At 42.6% G+C, this 18,097-nt stretch overlaps 1 protein-coding gene across 2 annotated transcripts in view; it reads right to left on the bottom strand.

Moving 5' to 3' along the window:
* Positions 1 to 18,097, bottom strand: part of nAChRalpha1 (nicotinic acetylcholine receptor alpha1) — a 112,508-nt gene that overhangs the window by 57,173 nt on the left and 37,238 nt on the right. For both annotated transcript variants that reach the window (XM_034328646.2, XM_034328647.2), the window contains exon 2: positions 11,976 to 12,251. In XM_034328646.2, coding sequence (XP_034184537.1) covers positions 11,976 to 12,233 — 258 coding nt within the window. In that variant the 5' untranslated portion in view covers positions 12,234 to 12,251. The remainder of the gene's footprint in view (positions 1 to 11,975; positions 12,252 to 18,097) is intronic.

The raw sequence follows: 18,097 nt of genomic DNA, 5'->3' as shown, positions 1-18,097 counted from the left end.
TTATTAGAGAGGTTGGATCACGTGGAAGAGCGACACGTAACTGGGCGATCGTGGTGCCACGCCCGTTATTATTTCACCGACGGGGAGGGGTGCAATTGTAAAAGCGACGTGCAGTTGCAATAGCTGGTGCCGTTTGGCCGTTCGTGGAGTCGTTGCAGCTGGGAGTGCAGTGGCAGTAGCAGCGGCAGCCACAGTTCGATGACCCTCGGTTGGATTGCAGCGGCGACGCTCTCGCGCATCGATACGCCTCCATATTCGCCCCGACAAAAGTAACGTCGAAACGTCTGCCTCTCTTTCGCTCATCCCCTATTCTATCCACCTCTCTTTATTTCTATCTGGAAAATTTTCCAGTACGCTCGAAGCGCGTTAGGCACGACAACAACGGAGAAACTATAGAGAGACGCGTGTACACTCTCGTCCATAAACCATGCGACTAGTTTAAATTGCATATATAATAAATTAACCCAATATTAATTTGCTGATGTTATAAAATTTTAAAGAATAGATTTTAATTAGAAAATTGAATTTCTGGATAAATAAAATCAAGCAGAGGGAAAAGTTGTTTTCCTATCAAATTTCATGGAGAGTGTTTCTCCTCGAACTGAAGGTTCGATGGAGCAATTAACCCATTTGCATCGACAAGCGGGATGTACGGAAGGGGGATGTCTAGCTCGTATCAACGAACCGGTATAATCCATGAACGGTTAACTTAACACTATCACCGGATACGAAATAATCCTAGATTGTTCGCTACCGGGTATCTAGGAATGTGGACCGGATTGTAAATGTTGATTGGTACACGACTGTGGTATCTACTGATCGATCGAAGATTTCACTAGAATGAATCAATATACTATTTCGAGTCAAAATTAAACATGGCTTTAAAACTCACTTTCAGCATCGGCTGCTTTTTAATCTATTGATTTAACACTGGAACTACCAAACCAGTCAAAATCACTGGTTTTAAGTTTCTTATTTTAAATTAAAAAATCGAGATATTTTTGTTAAAATTTATGTTGGCTATTGTCGAAATAAAAAATGGATTATTTATTTAGTTTTCTACATTATTTTTAACTGAAAAATAAATTTGCATCAAACGTTGGTAGTTCTAGTGTCTAATAAATGATTATATTATTAAGTTCACCTTATTATTCTATGTTATATTTTATTAGTTTCATACTTAGCTGTAACAGCCTGTTGCATAGTTAATTATAAGCTAAAGTGTAAAGTAATCAAATAATTTTAAAGGACCAGTTCTCTAGAGAGTATCTACTTTTATTGTTAGAGTAACTTAAACGAAGCACCAGTAAACGATTTCAATTGACTGAACGATCCGAATGACAAACAGGGTCTGAACTATTCAGTCTCGCGTACCAAGTACAACCCCTCTTTTCCTTCATTTCTCCCCTTTTCTCTTGGAAAGCCGGTTAATATCCGAGAGTAAACAAAACCATCGCCGCATCAGTTGGCTCGGTGAAATCAAATTATTATGATGAAAGACCGTTCGAGCATTGCCGGCCGGTGTGCTCGGTACTTTTTAAAATTCATTAGCAAATTAACCCGCCGCCACCCTCTCCGGGTGAAAAGCTGAGGGAAATACGCTCCGGCACGGTCCGCCCTCCCTTGGAAATAACCGACGTCTACCATAGAGATTACGTTTCCGAATCGATTTGTTGGAAAATAAATTGAACGACTTCTTAAAATCGACGGTATCGTTGTCAAACAAACCTGAATTACCCGGTACACGCGTATCGAGATAGCATCGTGGCAATCGTATCGATAGGAAAACCTTTAAAACATTTTCAACTTTTACCAGAGAAACGCTGGTATTGGAATACAAAGCGTGCTGGTTTCTCGCTTGGGTTATTGAAAATTTAAATTGAATTCACCGAGAAGTTTCCCTCTCTCCGAGGAGCACGTCCACGGTATGTAACTTCGCCTGCCCTTACGGAAAGGGGTTAACTGCCCCTTTGAGTGAATCGCTAACTTTCGACCGATAATAGAGGCCCGGTTGGCACGATCCAAGTTCGCGTTTCGGTTCAGCTTCAGGTATTGTTACAAAGGTAGCCTATATTTGATAAGGAATCGCTTTGCTCCTCTCCTATCGTCACCCTGTTCCGGTGACTTCCGTTTAAATTAGAAGCGCCCCTCGTTTGTATTCCACGCCTAAACGTTTCCACTGATTATCCGATGAACCCGTACCGATGGAAAACCGCGGACGAGCCTTTTATTTTTCACCGCACGCCAACACCGGCTGTTATTCGACAATATGGAATATTACTGCGTCGACGCCCTGAATTTCGAGGGTTGGACAGAATTTCATTTTGTCTATACAATACGAATGGAATTTTACGAAATTAAAGTGGCGACCGAGGATGGGAATTCAATTTACTCGAGTGATTTGAAACAACAAATTGAAACGTTAAAAAATGAATAAAAGAATTGATATCATTTTGTTTATAATAAATACCTTTACCGTCATTTTTTATCCTCCCCTGTTCATCTTGTATATCAGTCAGGTACTTGATTGCAGTTACTAAAGTTACCTAATCGATAGTCGTGTAACGGCATTGATTAATTAAAGCACGCGTTGCAGCGTGCGATCATAAATCTTTGAAAACATGCTTTTTCCGTGCATGTGTCCGTTGACACATAGGACACGTTACGCATTCGAAACAAGATTAGTCGGAAACGTGTGATCCGACAGAGAATTTTTTAAAAATCTGCCTGTCACAAGGCGGTGAATGTATGCACGATGAAACCGGTTGGTTCCTCTTACGAGAATTCATGGAGATCCCTTTTAATATTCCACTATGGTACTGGGGCGTACAGTATATTAAATGACTCTGCTTCATCCTTCAAGCTGCAGAACGTAATCTACATATGTATTTCAAATTCTAAGCTATCGCGTCAAACAACAATCTGCATATGGATCGAGGTGGTGTCAAGGTTATCCACGAAGACGTCGAATAATCAATCCCGGACAATGATACAGAAGAAAGATATATTTTCTTGACGAATCAACACGATACACGTTCGAACGAATAAACAGAAGAATAAAAAACAGTCGGTGGAAGTCAGGGTGGTGACAGAGGGAGAAATAAAAACAGAAACGCGAGCAAGATATATCGCCCTGGTTGCGAGACACTTCGGTAAAGTAACTTTCTAGAAAATTGCGTTTCGTGTTTGCACCCTGTTTGCGATGTTCAGATTCAGAAGCAAATATACTCTACTCTAGATTATTATTCCTTCAAAATTTTAACTACCCTGTCGTGAAAATTGACCTATTTACAGCCCCGAAATAATTAGCTCCACTTTTCAAACTTATATCAATTCCTGTACTTTTTATATTTCCAGTTAAATGTGCCAAATTTACCATCCCTTTCATAGGGGATGGTTATTGCTCGTCCAACTATAAATGACTTCGTTAAGTATCTGAAAGTGGAGCTAATAGAACAAGCTGAATTCTAAACTTTTTCGCCAGGATAAAAATGTATAAAAGATTGTAGCCGGATATAAAAACAGTGATCAGTAGAGTACATACATACAGGGTGGAAGTTGCGGACGATGCTCGGGCATTTTCACCCTCGTTTTCAACGAGCGATCTCCACCCGCTGATTCGCGTCATTTCACGCCCGTGGACGCGTCGTCGCTTTTTACCCGGTCGCGTCGACGATAAGACGAAAAAGCAGCTCGAGTTTACGTGACAAACGAGCGTCTAACGAATCGGCAGAAGACTCGCGTGTCGCGCTGTGCACGCCAAGATACCGAACACACGGCAGCTCTTTTATGCGAAAATCGATATCCTGGCTAGCTGAAGAGTAAGTACGATACGCAGATGTACCAGGGACTGATGCACGCTCATTGCTGAGATACCACGGCTCCCGTTCCTCTTATCTTTAATGCGCTTCTCCTCCTTGTTTTTCACCCACCCTATCTTTCTGCCCCCTTTGCTCGCGAGGATAAAACTACCGCGGGCGTTTCGCCTGTTTGCGCTTTAAATCACGCGGCTTGGATAAGCTCGCCGGCAAAATGTCCTGGGACTAGGGGCGGGGGCGCGAACGTCGGCTTACCTCGGCTTTTTAAACGAATCGGTTGTCACGCGTCTACATTTCCGTGTAACGGAATAAATTTTCATTTGCTGTAGCGTAAAAATTTGAGAGAAATCAAGAAAATGTTAATCTAATTAATCTGAGAAATTAATTGATTTATCAAACCTCGTCAACCCTTACACTAGAACCCTTTTCATTATTAAAGACAAAGTTGCAAATTTGCGATATTCAAAAATTATGCACCAAAGGGAGTCTAATAATAAGGAAAGATAATTATCTATCCAAGCGAAATTCAGAACCACCCTAAAGAAAGAGCTGATTTTCCTAAAGAAACTCGGTTATTTAACGCGCAAACAAGGGTGGGAGGGAAAAAAGGAGCGTAAGCGAGAAGGATTTTATTTACAGTCTTAATTTCGCGTGGCATGGCCCATTCAGCGTTTCCTTCATCCAGCTAACACCAAGGTTATACCGATAATTACGATGCCATTCCGCTTTCAGTACGCGGCGGGATCCGGGGCCAGCACAAAAGTGAAGGCTTTCCGCGGCGTTTCATCGCGGTTTTCCGAAAGCATAATCCCGCGGCCTTACTGCGGCATACGGGACGCGACGCGTCTAAACCGACGCTCGTAAATCCGTGGAGATTATTACGGGCTGCTGAAGGCGGCCCTCAGCTTTGCCGGCGGTTGCGCAAACACTGAAAAAATCCTGCTGTCAGTTAACCGACCATTGTATCGAGCGTTTTCCTTTGCTCCGCAAATAATCCCTGAACAAAGGACTTTATCGACGGGGTCAATGTGCTCGCCGAGCTACGGGTAACATTTTTATAATGCGCCACAGCTATTGTAAGTTTACCTGTTCAAAAAATCCTGTATAATACACTCTATAATTAATTGCAATTATTCGGAATACAATAACAATAGTTCGCTTTGACGCGTTGCATAACGAATAATAATGTTAACGGGGGCTCTCTCCATGGTCCGCCGTCCAGGACGCGCGGATAATCAAATGGGTTTCCTTTCAATTTCTATTTCCAGCTGAAAAAATGAACGACACCGGAAGCGAGGTAGGAGCTAATTTCCTCGCAACTGAAATCACTGGATACTCGAACGGTGGATACAAGAGTTGCGGCCGGTAGTTACGGCAATTGGATTGCGAGCGAGGGTGGCTGCTGGCCTGTGAAAACTACAGGAAACTTAATTACCCGAAGTGGCCGGTAACAAGGGAGAAAGCGATTACTCGCCGCGTTGATTCCCGTCGATCTGTCGGTATTGTCATCAATTTGCGACACCCTCGGCTAAATGTAAACCCTCGGCCAGTCTCGCGCGCCCAACTTCCGCGCCGTGGACTGTGGCACGGAATCGTTTTCGCATCGCCCTGTACCGTGGAGCCGAAAACAGATATCGATCCCGGCCATTGTCGCCGCGACGACCTGCTCGTTTTGTTTCAGCCCTGTCGTCTCTTTCGACGCGTCTCCGACGATTCGTTTCATCGACTCGCCTCGCAGGAAATTACTGATGCCACGAGAACGCTCGCCGATAACTCTTCTAATCTATCGACTACGCGCGAAACTTTGCCACACCTGAAAGCCTCTTCGTTTTCAAAGCTACTTGAAAAATCATTTCGATTTGTCCGAAGAAGAGAAAATTACTGGGGAGAGTAATTTTGAGAATATCGAAGCAAACTTGTAATGTTCTTTGAAAAAAAAAGAAAAAAATGAATGTAATCAATCAAGATGATCAATGAGCTAATGCTTCGACTTCGCTTCTCATCCAGTTACGTACTTTTTATTTTTACAATTATCTGCCGTACAAAGTGAGCAATTTATCATGGTAAAAAAAGTGTTAGCTTTCCGCGTTTAACTCGTTCTTTCATCACTGTCAATTAACTCGAGTTGCATCGCGCAATTAGAGGGCTGCTCGACGATCAAGACAGCAAGATAGATCTTGGCGTGCGGAAGGGATAGGCGCGGGGTGTTCCATCTTAAGGTAGCGTTACAAGGATCGTGTTACTTCGTCGTTATCAGTCGGTAGGCGATAACGAACGCGTTCTTTCGCTCATTAGGATCGAGTGGAGAAAGTTCGTTAACGATTGAAAGGGTGTTTCGAATGCCAAGTCTTTAATCTTTAATCTTCCTAAAGTTGGTACTGATATTTTTCTTCAAATAATTTTCCACGCATCAAGATAAAGTTAACGAAATTTTGCAATTTCGTGCGATAATTGTTCGATCTTATTCGGGGTGGAAATTGTAACGCATCGAGTACCCGGAGGCCAATAAAACTTGGAAATTCCCTTATCTTGGTATCGCTTAAAACGTGCCCAAGAACATTCGATCAAAGTTCACGGAAGTTTCCAAAATATTGCTAGCAACCTTGTCATTCTCCGGTGCTTAGTTTCCAAGTCAATTTCAAGTTGAACGCTGCGTTAGATATTCTACAGCAGTGAATTTGCATAAAACGGTATAAGAACCTGTCGTTCCTGTCCTACTTCGTAATTATAAATGAAAAAAATATATATCGTAAAATATCCAGCGATCGGATGATAATCTAGGAGGACAAGGACCGCTGGTGAAACGGTTGCGACCACGTTTTCGGAATTAATAGCAGCACGTTCGAATCGATTGTCGCGTTTAACGCGGCAAATGATTACTTTCTGCTCCAACTCTGTTTGCCTCCACGATTAGTTATGTCCCCCTTCGCTCCCGGGAGCTGTTGGCTCGCGACGATTACGATAGTTAAGCTTTAACTATCGGTAAGCTCAATCCAAGCGGACGTAACGCGGCAATTCCACGCGGAGCCACGAAGAGGCGCGATTATCAATGTTGACAGTACACTAAACACGACTGCGACACTTTGCAAAAAGCCCTAAGTTTTTGTGTAAGAATAGTCAAAGAGTTTGGATCAGGCCAGGCAGGACTGGCATTCCTTGCGAGGAAAAATCTTTTTCTCATGAAAAACCGAGAATTGTAAAACTGACCAACATCTAATTAACCATGTAATTAGGCGTTGCGCAGGTTTAGCATTCGGTCATCGTCACCGGATTTTTTAATATTTTTTATCTCCCTATCTAAAATTGATAAAGTGCTTTTCATCTTTGAAATTCCTCTCGATTGAATACTTTTCTTAATTCATCAACGGTAACGCCTCGATCGAGGGCGATTAAAATCGCGAGCCTGATCCGATCTGTTGGGTAGCTAATTAAGTTTCGCTGAGTTTTTACGAGCCGATCGGTACGATAAGATTCAACAGGGGATTATGCTGTTCGAGTAATTAAGTTCCGCGGCGCAGTTTTCCCGGGAATTTTCGATAACAAAGGGAACCCTGATACGCCAAGTGCCGCGCTAATACGTTCGCACTTTATCCGGGGGGAAAGTTGGCCAGGGAACTTTATCCTTCGAATAACCAAAGTTGAATGGTTTTTCGTGTTCGCCGGCGATCGCTTGGTGCGATAACTTTCAAACTTTGCGCTCCCTGACAAATCAGTGCCTCGTTACTTCGATCGGTTACGAGGTTGCCTCGGAACAACACAGCAAAGTTACAAAGTATCTGTCGATAAATTGTAAACCGCACGGGGAACTTTCGAGCCCATTTTTATTATCAAACCGTACGGGTAACTGGGATTTTTTACGTCCTAGATTGGGCCATGTCCCTCAGCTTTATAAGTGTCAAGTGTATTTCGCAAAATTTTACGAGATAATCTTAAAATATTAGAATTTTAGAAAAGAACAGTCCACATTTTTCGGAGGCCGAATATCCCCTGACCCCTACCTACTTTTGCCAATGATTAAAATTAAATTTAAATTAGAGTTGGTATTAGAAAATTTGAATTGGCAGTGTATTTTTTTAATTAACACCTCCAAAAGAAATGAAGAAAAATAAAACAGCATCGAACTTGTTTATTTACCTCGCAACACCCCCTCTGCAACCGCGAGTAGGTGTAATAGAAAACGACGCGTTTCATTTGACCCGTTCAATTTAACTCCACATCGCGGAACGTAATTTTACCGTTCGATTTAACCGAACAAAATACCGAACTTCCACAGCTGCATCGTTAATGCACCACGATCGAGGGGTAGTTTCGATTTAATTGTTTATCCGGCAGCGAGCATAGTCCCTATCCGAGTAATCTAATCAGCAGGAAAATTCATTTCCAGAATCGTCAGAATCGACGAAACGAACTTCCATTTTTACTATCGTAGATATACGAAAAAGGAATCTAGAGAAAATTATCGAAAGGAAAGAGATAGAGCGAAACGCTTCCAATTACGGAGTATCTAATTAAACTTTGTCTTCCATCGGCTAATTGTCTCTGCTCGTTTTTAGGTAGTAGGTATCGTTGCAAATTTACGCTCAGCAAATTCTTCGAACCTGACGCAATTCATTAACTCGACCATCTAATTAAGCTGTTAATACCGGAGGACGAGTTAACTAGTTATTGGAACGCGCGAGGAATTCAATAATGCAATTAGTAAAACTGATACTATAACGCTTGTATTAGGAAACAGGTATTAGGTTAGGGTTAGAAACTTTTTACCCTAGGCTACCCTAGGTTCAGGTACCTGCAGATCCTAGAAAATACAAAGTGTTCCCTTAATTTCCGGGGAACCATCATCGACCCTCTGCTTAATTAGGAGAAACGAAGGGTCGTGCCCTTCGAATCGTTTTCCCTAACAAGGCGAGCGTTAGCCTGTTTTCTGCAGCTGTTCAAGTACACCTATCTGGAAACGCTCGATTTAATTGGCACTCGTTCGAGATCAATCGAGACCGATCGATCGATTAGCTGTTTGCCTGCAGAGATTCTGAACACGGATGTGTCCTTCCCACCCGATCAAATATTTAACAATTGATCGTCTATTTCCTAGAAATAATAGAAAATTTTTCTTCATCCTCCGCGTGGAACTGTACGGAACAATATTTGCCACGACTCGAGGCCACTTCTTTCATCCGTGTGCTGGATGTTTTCGAAACAGAAGCAATCCTCTGGCAATACAAACCATAGAGGAGCTTGATTTCGTGCCACAGCCAGCACTTGTCCGGCTGAAAGTCAATCTCGCCGCGGCTCGTAAATCCTTATAAAGTCGAAGGCTGCTGTCCCGTCGAGAACAACCGCGATTTCAAGATGGTGTTTCCATTGAAAAGGAGGCCGTGTAAATAATGGCGGAACTGTAACGGCAGAGATCGCTCCTCTTATACGAGTCTTCTGGAACATCATCCCTTCGTGACCAGATCTACCATCACATTTATCTTTTATCTTTTATTTCATTTTCTCCAATATTTTCGTCGATTCTATCATTAATATCAGCGGTCAAAATTCTTCGAACCAGGAGTGTTTAAAAAATTTTTAACAGTTGCAAAACAATAGAATGGCTCCCATTTTGTAGATTTACGAATGAACCGCAGGATCGTTAAAGTCTTTTATCCTCGCTCTTAAAAAAAAGGAATTTCAAACGATCGTGTCGTAAAGCTAGAACAAACGTAGCCCTCGGCTTTGCTTGAAATAAACATTGCTTCTTTGAAACATGGAACAAGTATCACGAGACGTTTCCCGTACAGCTGCATCCATTTTACGAGGATCCTGTTACGCGCTCGGTCGACGACCAAAGCTTTCTACAGGTGTTTATCGATCACCCTGACCAACCCCGGCGAACAACCACTTCAACTTTTCACCTCCCACGATTGCTACACAAAGAATCGCTGAAACGACGTCCAAAAATTTCACGCTCGCTAATTCCCTGTTGGAATAATTCATTCGTTCTTAAAAAAACAAAATTCATTTCCCGAGTCCCGTATAGGAAATTATCGAACAGGAACGATTCTATTCATCGTCAGGTAAGACAGAGGGAAAATCAACTGCAAAGGGCTTTCCTCCGAGTGTCTGTTTAGCCGAAGAATAGCCAGTCAGCCAGCGAAACAGCCAACACCTTCATTGTTTCGAGGTGTACTCGAGAAGGAAAGGAAAGCCCCGCCGGTGGTTTCACACTTCCGGTACCCTCGTGCATCCACTTACGAACGAACGAACAATCGGCCGTTGGTTAGCCGGTGATTATTGATCGGATTGCCAAGCAGGCTTTCGAAGCTGCTGAAAAGTGGGCGTTGGCTGTTGCGTGACAAGAGGAGAAACTTTTGCTCGAGTGCATCGATCTTTAAGAATCGATCCCGGGGATCGAAAGCCTCGAATCACGATTCGAGGATGCTCACCGATTCGGAAGACGAACGTTGACCAGTCACGAGCGGTGTTCCAGTTATTTTAATCGTTTCAACCTGGTCCAAATGGGTTTTCCTTGTACGCTGGAAATTTATCGGTCGTTAGACGAAGAATGCAACACCTTTTTCCTCCTTCCGGTGAATCACCGGCGAGGAATGGCGCGTCCTGATCGGTTTCGATGATTCGGTGGATTCTTACGTTCGCGATGTTCCCAATTACCGAACTTTTCGCTCTCGGCTAGAAATTATTCGCCAGCTTGGTAAACACTCGCAAGCTGGCGATGACGTTCGCGATTTACGATTCGACACGCGTCGAGCGGAAAGTTCGCCGCGAGTTCCTCCGTGTGACTGTGTAATTACCGCTTGGAATGGCGCGCGCGTCCGTGGACCAGCGCGAAACAATCTCGCAGACTCTTCGAGTTTCCCAGCGACAGCGGAAACAGCCGGATTTCAATGACTCTAAGCGAACAGTCTGAGTTTCGCTGGCTGCTTCTACTTAGAAGTAAACGCGGGCCCGACAACCCAGCCTAAATCACCCTCGGGGCGGACCAAAGTGTTCGAGCGCCAAACAAATTTCCGCCTCGCCGGACCACAGGCGGATTTATTTCGCGACACAAAGAACCGTGCTGAGTAATATACTCTTCGAATCCAGTTCCTATTAATACGACTCTTAAACGACTCAATTGAAATTAGAAAAAAAGAAGAAATACTATTGCCTCGAAATAGCTTTGAAGAATTCTAAAAATCCTAAATGTTTCATCAATTTTTACATAAAATGCAATTGAAAAAGAATTCGATCGCGAAAGGGATGAAAATTTCGCGGAATTTCGAACCGGGGGGCGTAACGAATCAGCATTCACCGTTCCAATAGGAATTACGGTGTTGATATTTCGTTGATAATACCCTGTGAACGGTGAATCGGTGGAGCGGCCAGCCGATAACAAATTAATTTATAGTTCGCACGGGGTGGAAGGTGGAGAGGACGCGTATTTAGTCTATAGACATCCGTGATCGAGGTAATTACAGCCGAAATTCGTGCGAGCTCTCTATAAGCATGTAACACGAATGTAATAACCAAGGAGACAATGCGGGTACCGGCAAAGAGGAGCATACGATAGGACGGGTGATAGAGGGTGGGAGGGGGTGGTATAGACAATCGCGTAATTGTAGCACATTGATCCGTCGGAGGAGATGACCTCGAGTGTATAGGTAGAGGTACAGGGGCCTGGCAAACCTCGCCGAGACACGATTGATTGCTTGCGATCAGATTATGGCAATTAATGGCCGAAGTGCTATGGATCAACTCGCTTGTAAATTAGTTCCGGTTCCAGGCCAGAAACTCCGGGAATTCAACTTATCACCGCAAGTACGTGGACCAACGTAACGCGTATTGTATCGAGATCAACTGCGCTATTCAGGGTGTTCGTCTGTCGATTTCACAACTACCATCGATGGATTTCAGATCCCCCTCCATCGAGATTGACGCAGAAGGAAGTGGATTAATCATTCGAATTAACCGTGATATTAAAATTTCTGCAGGATCTGGGGCAGTGGTTCCTAACTTTTTCAAAATCACGGTACATTTAGCACAATTTTTTTTCATGGAATTTTTTGGCGGAACACTTTCTCTAAGTTTACGGTTAAGGATAAAATCGTGGATTCCTCGAGGTCAAAGGTAGACGTATAGTTCGTTATTAGAATAATTGTTTGAGAATGTACTCACAACGTCGATGAGCTGGGAGAGGCGTAGTCCCATTTTGACAGTGAGGCGATCGCTGTTGTTGCCAACAGGGCGGATGAGGCGGTTGTAGTTCGACAGCAGGTCATCGTAGAGACGCTTCGCTTCCGGATTGGCCGAGGCACCCGGAAACGGGGCAACAAGACAGGAAATGGCCGTCGCCATCGCCAGCAATCCGCCCAACCTAGACCACCATCGCCACCAGCCTTTCCCACCGTCGTTCGAGCAAGCATCCCTAAGCATCGTACGCCTTGTCCACCCCTGAAATCAGAAATAAAAATACAATTAGAATTATTTGAATTTACAAATAAACGACATACAGTGGGTCGGAAAATCATTCGTACATCGTTTAAAACAGAATAAAATCAAATCAAATTTAAATTTTCATTATAGGCTCACATAGAAAAGCTGAAAAATTGCCTTTTACTATTTTTTTTTCACCATTTCGATAAACTGCAATTTTTTAAAACAACAAAAGCACATATCAGTAAATTAATCTGTATAGCTTCTCAAGCTCAAGTAATTTGGTCCAATTTTAAATAAGTAGAGCAGTCTTAATCAACTAAACTCATTTTCACGGAAGAATCAAGGTTTACCACGCGTGAAACACCATCAATCGAGGTTTTCGTTTCTACCAGACACCTGGTACGTGGCACGGAAGATACACGTGCTTGTCGGTATCTCATAACGCTTTGACACGGAGACTTTTCAAGCGAATCACGGTACATAGTAAGGCGTAAGTTGGTTGCCAGACGAAGTCATTTACTAGTCGTATAGAAGAGCGTAACCGTCCATAAAGGAGGGCTTGAACGGCATTGTTGTGTCGCTGAAAGGTAAGGGAAGAGAGAGAACCTCTCGAGGAACTTTTATCGCTTCGTTGCTGACCTACCTGCGGCCATTATCAGTGTACCTATACGCCTGGAAAAGCTACTTTTCACCGTATTATCCGGGGATTTACACGTCTTACTTCGTTCCGAATATAAATGAGCCTAATCATTTTTGCAACCCTTAACGCTCGAACCCTTGCTTAGGGATGGGTGAACACCTACGCCTGGAATCGAGTCGAATAGGACCCCGAAGGTTCGTCCACTCTTGCTTCAACCCAAGAGCTAAAATTTTCTGAAAATTTTCAATTTTTCTGTAAATAATTTTCCAATCAATCGATCGATCAATTAATCACCCAACAGTGTCCGAGTATATAAATGAGCCTAATCATTTTTGCAACCCTTAACGCTCGAACCCTTGCTTAGGGGTGGGTGAACATCTACGCCTGGAATCGAGTCGAATAGGACCCCGAAGGTTCGTCCACTCTTGCTTCAACCCAAGAGCTAAAATTTTCTGAAAATTATCAATTTTTCTGTAAATAATTTTCCAATCAATCGATCGATCAATTAATCACCCAACAGTGTCCGAGTAAACAGCGACGTAATGAGGCGGTGTCAGACTATTGACACACGGTGCAAATATAATATAAATATTATGATATAATTTGTTGTTCGGTTTGTCAATCAACGAAATTGCATTTACAGAACGCGTTATTGTGAAGTTATTCAACGGGCGACAAGCTGGTTCTGACGTCGATCAGGAAATAAAACGCGACACCGATGCCGGGTATAATTTCGCGCGTTATCGAAAGCATAATGACACGAATTCGCAGTTAAAGGATCGATACGGTGGCCCGTAAAATTGTAAATAGGAGGGAAAACGCGTTCTTGCGGACGCGCAATTTCAACGGTATCGATTGTAATTTTACGGCCGGCATCGGCGAGACCGTTCGTGTTCCTGCGATATTTATTTCCCGGCCTGACGTGGACCGTGTATAAATTTCATTTGCATCCCGGTAATGAATACATCTTTTTATACAATTCGTCGATTAACTCGGTGACTCGCGAACAGGAATAACGCGAAATGCTTTACTTTTTTCCATCCAGAATGCTTTTCATTTCAACCATGGAATTAATAAAAAAGTATATTATATCGTTAACAGACGATTGTATTAAACGTTACGATTGCTTTTGTTCTTTTATTTCAATTGAAATTATTCAAATATTACACGAGGTATTCATTCGAGTTTCATCAAACGTGACTGGGTTTTTCTTTGAAAATCTATCCAACTGGTAATCGAAACGCGTACGCGGCGTTTACTCGAATTTACAAAATTTCCGTCAACGTTTGAACGTCAACCATAATCGCACGCTTCTGTTTTAACAGTGCGTGCCAAACGCGCGTGTCGCTATGGCGTACACATTGACGTTTCGGTCTGTTTTGTTAATGCCTTGAATTCATCGATTTTCCCAGTCATTTGCATTTTCCGCGTCCACGGTGGACACTAATTACAATGAAACACGTGGTATGGAATATAAAAATGTAAATGACGGGGTTATCCGAAAATTTGGATCGATTCCAAGGGAAGTTCGAAATTTACCCGAACTGTCGCGTAATAATAAAAGAATAATATTGTCCACAAAAAACTAACCGTTCCAATTTAATTATTTTAATTATTTGAAAAAATAAATTTTAAAAATAAAATTTGTACTTTAAATTTAAATAGAAAAAAGCCTTGTTGCAACGCGACAAATATAAATACAGATTGGAGAAGATAAAATAATGAAGATTGGAGAGCGGCATCTTTATCACTGAATTTTTTATGCCAACTACCCTGACAGTCGATAAGTTTCCCCTTCAAAAAAGTTTTATCGGTGCACCGTTTGATCGGGCAGGTTACCATATTGAAAAATGAGAAATGGCTCGGGGCCAAGATAGTCGAAGCAGAATCGAGACCTCGCGGGACACCTTATCGAGACTGCTTAGGGTCGAGCAGACGTAGATAAAGCGACCCCCTTGGTCATTATCAATCCCCTTCGTCCCCTAACGGTTCAACCCTCTGGTCGAGTTAATTACACCGGAATTCCGTTCATCCCAACCTCTCTTTTTTCTTCCTCCTCTTTTCACAAATCCCTTTCGTTGCACATTCTTCTCTACCGTGACTTCCTTACATCGAGCCATTTCGAACCGTACTTTGTCGGGCTTTATCGAACTGCGCCGATCTCTGGGGAGATCGGACGCAGTTTGATACCGGAGCAAAACTCGATAGATATATATTTTACTTACGGGAATTTACCAGAGTGGATGGACGTAGGATAAATGCGAACCGGGTTAATTCGTCACAGTTCGGCAAGTTTCTCGCGAAACTTTTTATCACGAACGACACCGGTTAATTGTCTACCAAAGCAATTTTCAATGTAATTCGCTCGGGGAACGGTGGAATTCGCGATGGAACTCCGATCCCTCTACGTACACGCGAAAAATCCCCTTTCTTTGACATCCGAATAGCAGAACGCGAATTACTTTATCGATTATCGGACAACGTCGGTGCATTTTCGTTTTAATCGCGGACCATGAGCAATGGAATGTAACGACGTGGATATTTCGAGCCATCGATCGGTCAGTGTATTACGAAATCACGATTTTCTGATATAAAGTGTCACATTTTTTAATTAATTAATTTTTTTAATTATAAACTGAGTGAAGCACCTTTTTGTACACAAGAGAATTGAATAAAAATACGAGAATTCAGAGTTCGTACTGTTTATTTAGGTCGCAACAATGCAAATCGTGAAAATTTGAGAGAAGTGCAACGTAAACCCAAGAAATTGATGTTGCAATAATGAAACAATTATTGAAGTAAAATTAATGCACTCCCCGAGATTTCTAAAGTAATCTTAACTTAACTATAGACTATTTCTAAAATAAATAGCATTCGCAAGGGGAGCGTGCGGTGGTGTATTAAATTTATGGAAAGTTTGCGTGGATTTATTGAAAGGAGACGTGGACAGAACGCGAGCTATGAATGCACGTCGTCATCGTTCAGTGTTCCGACGCAGCTCGAGCGTTGCAACTGGGCTAATCGAATCTCGTGCCACGTACACCCACTAACTAAGCTTTTATACACACGTTCAGGCTGCACATTAATTGGGCCGGCTCTCTATTTCGTTTCGCTACGCGTATCTGTTCGGCAAAACGGTGGAAAGAAAATAAACCTGCTGCGCTCTTAACGAGAAGGAAAAACAGGGGCTAAAAATAAATCCTTCTTCTTTTTCTTTTCACCTGGTAATTGTAAAATAGGGGATGAAACTGATTCGAAAGTGTAAACTTCCGAGTCATTGTAACGAAACCAGTTCATAGAAGAAAAGAAATGGAGTGTAAAATAAATGATCTTCTTTGTAATTGTTAAAGAAAGGAATTTTCTGAAAGTGCTTTAAAGCCGCAACCGGAGCAAGAACAAAGGGGATGTAAACAAATTATCATCCCCTATAAAAAGAAGTCTATTTCCTTGAATTTTACAGTCTTAATCTTTGAAACTGTATTCAACTTGTAAGCTCCGATAACGGTGAACGACCAATCTGTTTAAGTAAAAGGAACGTGAACATGAAAAAAGGAAGTTTATCTGGAATTTGAAAGTTTCGATTGAAAAGACTGCGAACGACGAAGGCGAATAAACCTTTCGTTGACCGCGCGTCGGCAAAGTAGCCGGAGTTAATTAAAACGACACAGAGAGCGAGTGGTTGAAAAAGGAAACAGGATATAAACGAGGCGACAATAAAATTAACGTCTGCCGTCGGTTTTTCACCGTTCCTTCTTTTTTTTTGTCTTCTTTTTTTATAAGGCCTGCTACCGTTTTTAGCCGTCGAGGCGGGGCTTAATTTAGAGCGGTGGCTGGATTTACGGGGGTGGCTCTCCCTCGAGTTTCGCCGTTATGGATCGTGTACCGCTTAACGGCCGACAACGAAGCAGGATCGAGGATCGCAAGAAGCGAACCGTGTGTACACGTGAAAAAAATAAAAAAAACATTTATACGAGCATTATATATACATTCTTTTTTTTTACGTACGAACCATTAAGGTCGATGGACTTTCAGTCAACGGGCGAACAATTTTTGTCAGACTTTTCATAAAATCCAGGAAGAGTTTCTTTCGTGCCGGTCGACAGCTACGGAAACGGCAAAAGCTGGCACAATTTCCGGAAGTTCGCGTTTTCGCTGCTCCTAATGACCGACACTTTTTACAGTCAGCTCGCAGAAAAAAGAAAACGCTCGGTCGTACTCTCGCCGAACGCGAATTAATTCTCAGTCTGGGAGGGTAAAAAGCGGCGGAGATTTTGATTTCCTGCCGCCCGGGGGACAATAACCGATCCAACAAAGGAATGATAAACGTCTCCACCTTCTCCTTTATGGATTATAACCGTTCCAATACCGTTTCTCTGTTTTCAAGCAGAAGCGGAGGATATCGTTGACCTTTACTACTGGCACGTCTGACCGAGTCTGGCTTATACTACTTAAAATTAAAAAAATTCAATTCCACCGCTGTTTTTTTAGAAAATCCTTAGTCTCTCGTTCACCGTATACCATAAAATTAGAATATTTATCAAAATGGTAGTCAACGCGTCGAATTGAACATTTCTTTGCAGCAGAATCGGAATAATAATCGTCCCGCCGTAGGGAATGACATAGAACCGTTTATGGGTTACTATTATTCAAATGGGCCGGCTGTTACCGGACAAGAACATTTTCCCGAAAAACCGAAACGCGTAGGATACATTTGGCTCGGTATTCAACGGGGTTCGCTTTCGCGTCGGTTGCACTGTTTAGCCCGAACGACGACAGACTAACTATCCGAGTAACCGCCGGTATCGCGACAATGAACACGGTCAATGTTTTATCGTGCGTAAGCATAACACTTTATTATACGCGGCCATTTTCAGCGACTCGTGTGCTTGTACACGAAACGCGACCGCACGTTATCTCGATCGATGTTCGACTCTAAATAGCGTACCGGTGAAAGCACAGCTTTCGTATTAGCCCTTTGCGGTCGTATTTATCTAAACAACATGGCCGAGCTGTACCACCGGTTACGGGATTGTTTATCATTAAACGAGCAGTGATTATATCCTATTGGTAAAATGAAATATTTTCACTCGGAGGGTGTCTTTCGAAATCATTTCAAAGGTTATCGTAATTTATTTATTTCGCTAACGATAAGATCGTCGATGAAAAGAGATTTTGCCAGTTGGCCGAATGAGAAAAAAAAAAGCTGATGAACGATGAGGAT

This window comes from Osmia lignaria, chromosome 1 (assembly GCF_051020975.1).
Source record: "Osmia lignaria lignaria isolate PbOS001 chromosome 1, iyOsmLign1, whole genome shotgun sequence".
Lineage (NCBI taxonomy): Eukaryota > Metazoa > Arthropoda > Insecta > Hymenoptera > Megachilidae > Osmia > Osmia lignaria.
The sequence above is the reverse complement of the archived record's forward strand: the minus strand, read 5'-3'. Positions and strand labels throughout refer to the sequence as shown.